This window comes from Tarenaya hassleriana, unplaced genomic scaffold, assembly GCF_000463585.1.
Source record: "Tarenaya hassleriana unplaced genomic scaffold, ASM46358v1 Cleome7, whole genome shotgun sequence".
Classification (NCBI taxonomy): domain Eukaryota; kingdom Viridiplantae; phylum Streptophyta; class Magnoliopsida; order Brassicales; family Cleomaceae; genus Tarenaya; species Tarenaya hassleriana.
Window position 1 is genome coordinate 2839603 of NW_010969548.1, and position 11197 is coordinate 2850799.

Consider the following 11197-nt stretch of genomic DNA (forward strand, 5'->3'; position numbering starts at 1 on the left):
CATTAAATGAATATTCATTAGTTTGACTATTAATTGAGGGTAATGTTTTCAAAAAAGGCTGAATATGAAATTATAACCATTTCAAGTCATGGAGTTATTCAAATATTCATCATTTTGCTTGTGAATAATTCAGCCAAACGCTTCCAATTGTCCTTTAACTTTATCATAAAAAGAAAAGTAATGCCATTTCCATTAATCGATTACTTTTGAATTTCGATTAGTTTATTCAAACTCCCTCCGGACTTAGAACAAAAACAAATATAAAAATATTCCCCGATCATATAATTCATGTAGAAATTGATTTATATCATTTTCACTTAATTTCAACTTCGGAACGAAAAATGGATTTTCTCCATGGGAAAATTATGTTTTCAAGAATCTCTAAACGGTATTAATTTTAAAACAAATATATTAAATTTTGTATTTTATTTATGTGATATATCATGGATAATTTCTCACCATTAAAAAAACTTATAAAATAAAACAGAATGAGATAATAACACTCGATTATATTATATTTTCTGAAAATTTCAAAGTTGTATTTTTGTCAATTGCTTGCAGCCAGAGGTTGGTTCACTTTCTACTCATTTTTTTCCTTTCACATTTATGTGAATAACCTATTTATTGCTGTTGAATATTTATATATGTTTTTTTCACAGTGTGGTATTTTCTTTAATGGAATTAAATTGTTACATCTACAATAATCAATACTCACCTTTAAACCCTCCAGTTTTAGGTGGGGGTGGTGGGGTCACAGCAATATTTCTTATTCTCCTCTTCGAGTCTTCGAGGGGTGGGCCGACCCCCCAATTTTTAGAAAACCTTGTCTCGTCTTCATTATCACGGGTTTTACAAAAATATTATCTCAGTTTTAGCTTCATAAAATTCGGGTACTTATAGCTCGGGTTTAATGAGATTCTCGGTCTTGTACTCACGGGTACCCAGATCCATACGATTTATAAAATTTTGAATTATAAAATGATAGATATAGAAAATACAAATGAGAGATGTCAAAGTATAAAGAGAAAAATTCACGATGAAGAGAGATGAGTAAAATTTTGAGAGAGAGATGAATGGTTGATTCGGTTACATAGAATGAGATTTGAAATGATGAAATTTTTGTATAGAAAGGTTTAGAACATAAAAAGATTGAACTAAAATAAAAGTATTTTAATAAATAATAAGAATAATTTAGACAAAAATATTATAGATATAAAGTATATTTTAGATTTTTAACAAATATACCGGATACCCCCGGTACCCTTTGTAAAATAATTAAACTCCCACTCGGACTCGGGGGTCGAAAACTTAGTCTTATTAATATTCGATCTCATCATCGTTAATATTCGGGTACCCTTTATTCGGGTACTTGTTAAGCCGGGTACCTCCAAACCCCCGGATTACGCGTTAAAACGCCCACCCCTATCCTCTTCACTAAAATTCTACAAAATTAAAATAATATATAAAATCTATAAAACCCTTAATGATTATCAGTTTGATTATGGATTGAAATATCTGCCCGTTTTAAAAAAACAAATTAATTATTTTTCCAAAGTAAATTATCAATGCTTCGATATTATTTTTAAATCATATTTATTTATAATTTAATTCAATAAAATCGTCAAAAAAAAGGATACATTCGTGTATTATATTATATGATCCATTTACCTAAAAATTTACCATATTGTTCAATATAATTTTTTTTAGTGAACTTGTAATGATCTAAGAAGAGATTATGGTTGATATATAGATTAAGAATACATATGCCTAATTAATTACTCATAGGGTATGGATGGATATTTTCATATAAATAGAAAAAATAAATTGGCACATCAAACGTGTCAAGTAGAAAGTTAAGACGAGAAAATGAACAATATTTATGGAGTGGACCAACCATGTCCAAAGGCACACACGAAAACACATAAACCTCTATATACACAAACATATATATATGTATATGTGTGTACGCTCACAACATAAATATGGAAGTTTGTGCATCAACTAAATACTTCTATATACATATCCATCTCAAAGGTATTCTTTCTTCCTCGCATATTTAAAAACAAAATAGTAAAATTTAGGGCAAAGAGAGAGAGAGAGAGAGAGAGAGAGAGGGGATGAAACATATTCGTCGTCTCTGTATCGGCGTTCTTCTCTTGGTGGTTTTGGCTTCATCTAAAGCTCGAAACTTCCATGCAGCCGCTGGGGGAAGACGAAGCTTCACCTCAGGACCCTCTCAAAGAGAGAGAGGGTTTATTCCATCCGAAGGGACACGTGTCACCGGCGCCGGAAGATTCCTGCCGGTAAAACGAAAAATCCCGACGGGATCAAACCCTCTACACAACAAGCGATGATCTCTCTCTCTCTCTCTCTTTCCCGCTGGTATTAGATAATTACTTCCCCTCCTCTTTTCTGTTTTTTATTTATTTTTCCCCAAAAAATTTTGTAGCATATACGAGCGCACGTGTGTGTATATATATATAAGACCTATATACACTGCGTTTGCAGGATTGGATGTAATGATTCGAACTACAGTTTGAGTTTGGCTTATATATGTGTAGTTTTCAAAGATTAGATTGATCGAAGGTGACAATAATAGAGTTATGTTTATATATATGTATGTATATGTGTGTATTTGTACGTAAACAAATAGTAGAAGAGTTGTATGTCTGCGGGGTTTAGCATTATTCTAGCTATTCACCGACGTTCATAGACAATTATGTCAATGATATAAGGCTTTTATTTATTAAGGATTATATATAATCACTATATGATGCTTTTATTAGCACCAATTAGATAAATATTTAATTTTTTTTTGTTGATACGTCGTGATTAGGTATTGTTGAACTTGAAGAAATGTCTACAAACTTGAAAAAATTAATGGGTTTTATAGTTTTCACATTTTCAACGATTGCGCGTGTTTGCTTGTGCTTATTAGTTGTTAAATGAGTTGTTTGGTACTTAATTAATATCGAATATTAAGAGAAGAGAAAAAAAATTTGAGATAATTTCTTTTTATACAGCAAGTGTTTACAAGCAAACCGGAGGAGGGCAAACCAGTTATAACGAATGGATACGAAGTTACTAACCGTACATTCATATATTAAAAAGCATAATGAAGATATTGGAAATTATTTTAAATCTGGCAAACCGGGGTTTCCTTCTCGTCTAAATAAAAATGATTTCTAAATAAAGCGAAAAGAATAATTAAACCAGAAAAAAACGAGAAACAAATTTGGCAAAGAGAAAAGATTTGACATTAAAGTATGCATATACATATATATATATATATATATGTATGTATGTATATGGTCCCATGTTGAACACAACACGAAGAGAAGATGAGAAACAGAGATTGCCGACCAAAACGTGAATCCCAACAATTCTTCACGCACTGCTTAAAATAGCAGACGGGGCTCTGTTATTATTAATTATCGGAATCTCTTGGGCAAAGAAACAGGCAAGGGAAGTTGAAATGAACTCTTCTTCATCATCAGGGAGAGATTAATTAGCAAACAAGAGGCGCACAGGTCGGGATTGGGATCTCAGTGCTTTTCTTCAAGTGCTGATGCTCCTGATATAATCTCGATGAGCTCGGTTGTGATAGACGCCTGACGAGTCCTGTTTCACCCCCCATGCCCAGAATTTATCACATCCATCACCAATGGCTACTGCATATGCATATATATATATATATATATAGAGAGAGAGAGAGACCTGTTGTAAGTGAGGGTGAGACGGTCAAGCATATCTCCAGCGTTTCTGCTGGAGCTGTCCATGGCAGACATCCTGGCTCCCATCTCACTGCATGCATTCTCCAGCACCGCGTTGAACATTACCTGTTTCCCACAATACATCAAGATCACGTTTCTTTCAAGGATAACTGCTTCATTCTTTAATTATTTAGCAAAGGGTGGAACATAATCAAGCGATGCGTCTGTATCCAGAGGTGGACTGAAAATATTGAAAAAGAAGAAAGTGGCTCAAAGTGATACTTACACATGAGAACTGGAACTCGGCCAAATTTTGCAGTATCTCGCCCTTTGTTTCACCACCTTCGATCTCATATGAATCGAGCTCCCCAAGCTTTCCCCCGGATTCAGCCTCCCTCTCAACCATCTACATAAGCAAAACACAAGTATAAAGGTTTCTACAGGTGGTCGAGACACGGTAAAGAATGAACTGTGATCCCGAAAAGTAAGGAAGTTATCAGTACCTCGGGAGACAAAATAGTGGACACGGTTGGTAGGAACGACATCACTGAGTGGAACTTGTTGAAGACAATACGTAAAGCATCAAACTCCACGTTCTTCAGGATCTCGTCAGCCAGGACAGAAACCTGAAGTAGCAAACATTTCAGAAGCAAATATAGGAAGCAAGAGAAACATGACGCCCATGAATATTCATTATTACGACCTACCTGGGTGTAGTTCAGTGGATTCTTCTGCACATCTGTTATGGAAAGCTCAATGTGCTGCTTGGAGTCACGTATCAATTGAGCTTTTGCTTTCTCTCCCACAATGACATATTTCGCTTCTTTCTCAGGACCTGCGACCATGTACGGATGGGGAGATGCGTTAAGAAGGATAATAGAGGAGAATTAATACGGGAGACACATTGATATTGATTCACAACTTACCAGAAGACAACTTATTAAGACCCTTGCTCACTTTAACAGAAGTGGAGTTAATCCCACCACAGAGACCCTTGTCAGAAGAGATAGTGACGATCACACTCTTCTTTACATCAACGCCTGGTTTTGCAGCCCAATAAATTAATAACAGCAATCAAGAAGACATGCAGAAGAATAAGAGAAATAGACCAAAAGGGCAAATTCGTTACAAACTACAAAGTAGTTGATCGGAACCACAAAAAAAAATGCAAGCCATTAGATGATTAACTATGCTTGCAGAAAATGATATATAGATTTTATTGGCCAACATACTGGGAGTATCTCCAAGAAGTGCGGTAAATGGCTGCCAAAGCCCACGGGAATTCACAGCTCTACTTTCAACAGCTCTCAACTTTGAAGCAGCAACCATCTTCATTGCCTTTGTGATTTTCTGGATGTTCTTCACACTCTTCATACGGTTCCGCACTGCATACAGAATGCATTGCAATTCAACGAGATTATAATACCCAAGATTCTCTGGAACAAACAAGATACTAAAAAAGATAAATTTTTCTCCAATTATCAAATGAAAGTTACCCGCTTGGGTAGAGGCAAAGCGAACTCCCAGAGGCGCATCATTCCTACAGACAAAAAGCATATTATCTACCCATTTTCAAAGGCCAAGCAACGACGGGGGTGGAGGTACTTCCCTTAAACCAGCGTGGGAAAACGCACAAAAGCCTTAGACAGGAAAGTAAAACATCAAACGACGGAGAAAGATGAACCATAGTCCGGATACCGATATCACAAATATTTCTGCTCCTGTTGAAGCATAATTCACCCATTTCGCGCCGGCCAATATAGAGTCTAAAGAAATGAGCTTTACCACCAAGTGAAAAAAATGCCCAATATTTCTGAATTCTCAATCCGAAAGACAAATGCGAAAAATGCCACTTGATCCCACTTCCCAAATCAGAGAAACCAAATTTGATCTATGGACGCCGAAAACAAGCGCTAACCCTAACGATCGTTCACCGAAATAGGCCCGCGGCAACGAACGAATCGGAAACACACACCAGATTCCAAATTAAAATCATGAACTCAATGATCCGAACACACGCAGGGAAGATCGTATGAGTATTTCTGGAGGGACAGAGATCTCACTCAGGAGACGAGATTGGAGCGGTGGATCGGACGGCGGCGATTGGGCGAGGAGACACCGAAGTGAGGACACGCCTCCCTTCGCGACGGAAAACAGCCATAGCCATTGTTGACGGGGTTGGTGAGCAAAACCTAGTTCTGGGGCGACCTTCGGAGATCGATTTCTCCTTTTGAGTTTATGGGATTCGAAGAGGTGACTACCTCGGCGAGCAAGGGCTTAATTGGTGATGATCCTTCAAAACGGTGTCGTTCCCGCGAAATTGACTATGTTAATTATAAAAAAGGTTAATCTAAAGTTTAGGGATTATAACCTGAGCCCGTAAAATTAAAATATTGGACACATATAAATTGAAATGTTGGGCTTAAGGCTCATATATAAAAATTCTCGGCCCCCTGGTTGGTGGAACATTTTTTTTTATTAGACGCAATTAAGGATTTGTGGTTAAAGATAAACATAATAATAACTATGTATATAAATTCAATTAAATTCTTTAAATTTGGGTACCTTTTATTTGATTTTTATATACATAATAAGTTATTATTAATAGACAATAGAAACACTAGGAAATCCATGATTAAAAAAAATAATACTAATTAAAAAATGTTAAAAAGCATATCCAATAGTTTAAATGGGCCTTGTACAGGCCCATTAGTATGAAGCCCAATTACATGATTTTTTTTTAAGTATTAAATTAGTGCTTAAACCTTTCTCCGTTGAGAAGAGGGCTTCTTGGTTTCCAGGGGACAAGCAGGAAGAAGCAACAGGTATGGAACAGTTTACACACTCGCTCCTTTTAATTGAGAAGAAAATGCGAGAGAAATTCCTCGAACGCTTATCATCTCCTTCGATAATCCTCCGTACCATGTTCCGTCGTTGCGTCGCAAGTGTATTTACTCTCGATTGATTTCTGATCGATGTTCGATTCTGATTTTTTGCTCAGATTCTGCGGCGAGGCAGAAGATGAACAACGCGCGGAAGAGATTGAACGGAGAAACGGAAGAGGAAGACGAAGAGGATGCGGAAGGAGAAGGGATCGGGGCGTGGGAGAGAGCGTACGTGGACGAGAGATCCTGGGAACTGTTGCAAGAGGATGAATCTGGACTTCTACGACCCATCGACAACACTGCGATCTACCATGCTCAGTACCGTCGCCGCCTCCGCCTGCTTTCCTCCGCCGCCGCCGGAACGCGCATCCAAAAGGGCCTTATTCGCTATCTCTACGTCGTCATTGATTTCTCTCGGGTAAAATTTTTGTTGCTTTTTGTGGCTTCAGATCCGTGGAGAATGTTTTGCTGATAAGTGAGGTTGTCTGAATGTTGTTCTTATGGGAAAGTTCTGAACTTTTGGGCAAATTAAGATTAGATTTTGTGTTGTGAAGAAGGGTGTATTGCTTAACTTGACTTCAGGGCAATAGAAAACTATGGTCTATGGACTTCAAAACCGATTTATTCTAAATGGGTTTTGGTTTGTTCATCGAACCGGTGGATAACATGAGCAATTTCTGCGATGTTAGAGCACATGAACAGCTAAAAGTTGTTTCCTTTGCTGTTTAAGTGGATCTTAGGGTTGACTGTTAGACGAATTCATATAAGAAATGGTTGCAATAAACCAAAAGCTGATGAGTTGTTGATCTGTATCACGGATTCGAATTGTCTTCTTTTTCTCAGATTCAGACTATGCAATGCATTCAATTAGGTTGCTCTGTTGTGTCTAGGCAGCTGCAGAGATGGACTTTCGGCCAAGTCGAATGGCTATAATGGCAAAGCATGTTGAAGCTTTCATCAGAGAGTTCTTTGACCAAAATCCTCTGAGCCAAATCGGTTTGGTTACTATAAAAGATGGAATGGCTCATAACTTGACAGACCTCGGTGGCAGTCCTGAATCCCACATTAAAGCATTACTGGGAAAGCTGGAATCCTCAGGCGACTCCTCTTTGCAGAATGCCTTGGAACTTGTACATGAGCATCTAAATCAGATCCCATCGTATGGGCATCGTGAAGTTCTGATATTATATTCAGCTCTGAGTACTTGTGATCCGGGAGACATTATGGAGACTATTCAGAAATGCAAGAAATCGAAGATAAGATGTTCAGTAATTGGTCTTTCTGCGGAAATGTTCATATGCAAGCACCTCTGCCAAGAGACGGGCGGCTTGTATTCTGTTGCGGTAGATGAGGTTAAGTTCAGCTGCCTTCTCTCTCCACTTGTGCCTTGAAATAGAAGTCCTTTATAACGGCGTGATTGATTTGATTTTCTTGATTTCTTCGTCTCAGCTACACCTGAAAGATCTTCTACTTGAACACGCTCCCCCTCCTCCAGCATTGGCAGAATTCGCGATTGCAAATTTGATCAAGATGGGTTTCCCGCAAAGAGCTGCAGAGGGTTCGATTGCGATATGTTCATGTCATAGGGAAGTTAAGATAGGTGCTGGTTACACGTGTCCCAGATGCAAAGCTCGTGTATGTGAGCTGCCTACAGAATGTAGCATTTGCGGGTTGACACTTGTTTCTTCGCCTCATTTGGCGAGATCATACCATCATCTCTTCCCTATAGCTCCATTTAACGAGGTGCCTCCATCTAGTCTGAACAATCCACGCGAAAAGCTTCCAAAGAGTTGTTTCGGTTGTCAGCTGAGCCTCCTTGTTACAGGTAACTAGTCTTCTCATATTCCTATCTCAAGCTCTTTTCATATCAAACCGATTCAATATGCTTTGATGATGATGTGCAATGTTACCAGTGAGGAATATACACTTGACTTGCATATGTGAAACATGGACGCATATTTCTAACCGAACCGCCCACAAAAGAGTGTCTTTTTGTAACTGTTTCTTCGCGCAGGGAACAAACCCGGGCCATGTGTAACATGTCCCAAATGCAGGCACTATTTCTGTCTCGACTGTGACATATACATCCACGAGAGCTTGCACAACTGTCCCGGTTGCGAGAGCATCCGACACCCTAAACCCGTTGTCATGATGGAAGAATGAATGAATGAGACAAAACTCGTGAGCGGGCAGAGGGCTTTACAAGAAACAGCATAAGCCCAGTTTATATTTTTGTCCGAGTGATCTACTGAAGCCGTCCAGTCAAGGTCAGTCCATGAGAGAGAGAGAGAGAGTTCACTTGGAGACCAGTCACATTGGGTTTTAGCTTTAGGTGAACATTGTATCTGTACTTGTCTTGGAATTGATTTATATAATTTGAATACAAAACAAAGAAACCAATTGCTGAATCTCATATCTTACATGTTGCAAATTACCTTTTGTATGATATATTTGATAATTAAAATAATTTAAAAGTTTACACCAATCATAAAATCCAACAGGCTGGGCACCCCTTTTCATTTCCAGCCTCAACGGAGAAAAACCCATATATATATATATATATATATGCGGATAAGGACAAAAACTACGTTCTCTTCCTATAATTTATACGCTTCATCTCTTGTAAGCGGCAATCAAACTCATATCCAGACTCTCTTCTTCGAGTTGTTGCTCCTCCAACTCTAGGAACCTAGCAAACACACCGACCAAAGGTGCAGTGTTGTACGTGCAAGCCTCGGTCTGCATGTAATTATCGCGTCGGTCCACGAAATTATCCGTATGGTCCGGTCCTCCGACCAAAGCCCCCACTAAAACATTCGGATTCGGCTCTGGTCGTCCGTACCAATGATCATACCCTTGTGTGCACCCGATGAACCCTTTGTTCTCTTTGTACGAGACAATTGACGCTCCTCTATGATGAACCCTAGTCGGATATTTCGGACCGTACCCCACTAGATAACTCATGTTCATCGGATTCGATCCCAACATGTAATCCACTTGAGATTTCGCCAATCCGAGCATTTCATCCGGGCCAACTGTTCCCCCGGGACATTCGAGATTTCGATTCGATTTTCTTAGGTGGTCGGAATATACGGTTAGGAGAAAGGAAGCGGTGGAAACGTATTGCAAGTTGTTCCACTGCCGAACGTAGAGTAAGCCTCCGGGAGTCCGTACGACGTTGGAGCCGTTGACGTTCTTGTTGAGACATGAACACAGGTAGTGTTCGGCCTTTGCTTTGTAAAGTTGCATGGTTTGGAAGTGCTGCTTATGTTTCTCCTCGCTGAGGATCTGAAAAAACGAGGCAATGCGAACAATAAGAAAAAGTTAGGGGTCACATTGAAATAATTTCAAAATTAAGTACTGCAATTAGCATTTCAGGTAATCAACATCTAATCTAGTGCTTTGAATACTCTTAAAATGCTCGCTTGTGAATGAATGATCACATTATATATATATATGGGTCCGAATTGAAAGATTCGAACTTTCATGAGTCACGTGCCATAGACAGAACCATTTAAGGGACGTCATCGTCCGAAGGAACAAAATCACGTGATTTTTAGTCCAAAGGAACACCCAACTTTGATGAACCTTTATTTTCCTTGTTGCGTAAGCATATGGTACTATGAAGAAAATGAATTAATATTCTTAAAAAAAATAAACACAAACTGTATAAGGTTATGTTTAGCTAATTCGTCATTAAAATCCCTTCGTCGAAGTGATTATTCGAGATAAAAAAAAATTACTATATAGAATCAATGAGTCTGAATAACTGTAATTAAAGCTTGCAGTTTTACCAATAATATAATTCTTGTAATAAAATTTGCTATTTTGTTTTTTTTTATTTTAATTTTTAAAAAGATCAAAAAGTAAAAAACCTACAAAGAGACCTAAGTAGGAAAAAAGAAATACCAAGTCGCAGCTTTTACTTTGGGCATCAATAAATAGAAGTCCCCACACATACAGATAACCAAATTAAAACTATCCCTAGCCTACCATGTGATTCATGTCCAACCACACATCACTTGCCGCATATATAACACGTATATATATTTGTACGAATATATGTCGGTAGTGTATGTATATACATACGTGCATGCGTATGGTACACGTGTGAATGTACGTACCATGGAGGAGAGGAGTTGGAGACCGGCGAACTTGACGTCCCAGCTGAATTCGGACATGGACCAGGATACGCCTCCCAGGTGGTGGGCCATGTCGATGACGTAATCCAAGTAGTTTTGTTTGTCGGTGGCTCTGTAAAGCCACGTGGCACCCCACAAGAGCTCGTCCATGTACCCGCTCACCGACGCGTAGTAGCTCTTCACCACTCTTAGGCTCTCGTCGTATTTCCCTCTGTACTTGTCCGCAAACTCGAACAGCTACAAAAATATTATATATATATATATAAATATATTTGAATAAAAATTACATAATCTCTAAGATTCCTAGTACAAATCACACGATTTAATTAAAATAAATTAGAGATTGGTTATAATGAGATGGATTAGGTGTACCTGTTGGGCGTGGTGCAAGAGAAGGTGAGAGTAGTGTGGGTTAGTTCGCCGGAAAACTATGGACGCGGCGGCCATGGCGGGGGGC

The 11197-nt window shown here is 38.6% G+C and overlaps 3 protein-coding genes across 3 annotated transcripts in view; 1 reads left to right on the plus strand and 2 right to left on the minus strand.

The window, feature by feature from the left end:
- Positions 1-3240: 3240 nt before the first annotated feature.
- On the minus strand, positions 3241-5970 carry LOC104801002 (ATP synthase subunit gamma, mitochondrial). Its single transcript, XM_010524056.1, has 9 exons — positions 5777-5970; positions 5210-5253; positions 4946-5098; positions 4640-4753; positions 4421-4548; positions 4217-4339; positions 4000-4119; positions 3718-3839; positions 3241-3621 (listed from the first exon to the last, which is right to left on the minus strand). Exons 1-9 carry the CDS (start codon positions 5878-5880, stop codon positions 3546-3548), a joined length of 984 nt encoding a protein of 327 aa, XP_010522358.1. The 5' UTR covers positions 5881-5970; the 3' UTR covers positions 3241-3545.
- Positions 5971-6476: 506 nt separating this feature from the next.
- LOC104801004 (general transcription factor IIH subunit 2) lies at positions 6477-9006 on the plus strand. The gene is made up of 5 exons (XM_010524058.2): positions 6477-6538; positions 6715-7016; positions 7489-7950; positions 8048-8423; positions 8613-9006. Exons 2-5 carry the CDS (start codon positions 6735-6737, stop codon positions 8759-8761), a joined length of 1269 nt encoding a protein of 422 aa, XP_010522360.1. The 5' UTR covers positions 6477-6538; positions 6715-6734; the 3' UTR covers positions 8762-9006.
- LOC104801003 (endoglucanase 11) overlaps positions 8988-11197 on the minus strand; it is a 3844-nt gene continuing 1634 nt past the window's right edge. Inside the window, 3 exon segments of the mRNA XM_010524057.2 lie at positions 8988-9886; positions 10723-10977; positions 11113-11197. The exon segment at positions 11113-11197 is cut by the window's right edge and continues 17 nt beyond it. Coding sequence (XP_010522359.1) covers positions 9212-9886; positions 10723-10977; positions 11113-11197 — 1015 coding nt within the window. The 3' untranslated portion in view covers positions 8988-9211.

Excerpts from the sequence above, each read along its gene's own strand:
- LOC104801002 (XM_010524056.1), bottom strand. The coding sequence starts at position 5,880 with ATGGCTATGGCTGTTTTCCGTCGCGAAGGGAGGCGTGTCCTCACTTCG. Across the intron at positions 5,254-5,776 it reads GCTCCAATCTCGTCTCCTGA|GAATGATGCGCCTCTGGGAG; the intron begins GTGAGATCTCTG and ends TTTTGTCTGTAG. Across the intron at positions 4,340-4,420 it reads ATCCACTGAACTACACCCAG|GTTTCTGTCCTGGCTGACGA; the intron begins GTAGGTCGTAAT and ends TTGCTACTTCAG.
- LOC104801004 (XM_010524058.2), top strand. The coding sequence starts at position 6,735 with ATGAACAACGCGCGGAAGAGATTGAACGGAGAAACGGAAGAGGAAGAC. Across the intron at positions 7,017-7,488 it reads TCGTCATTGATTTCTCTCGG|GCAGCTGCAGAGATGGACTT; the intron begins GTAAAATTTTTG and ends TGTTGTGTCTAG. Across the intron at positions 8,424-8,612 it reads GCTGAGCCTCCTTGTTACAG|GGAACAAACCCGGGCCATGT; the intron begins GTAACTAGTCTT and ends TTCTTCGCGCAG.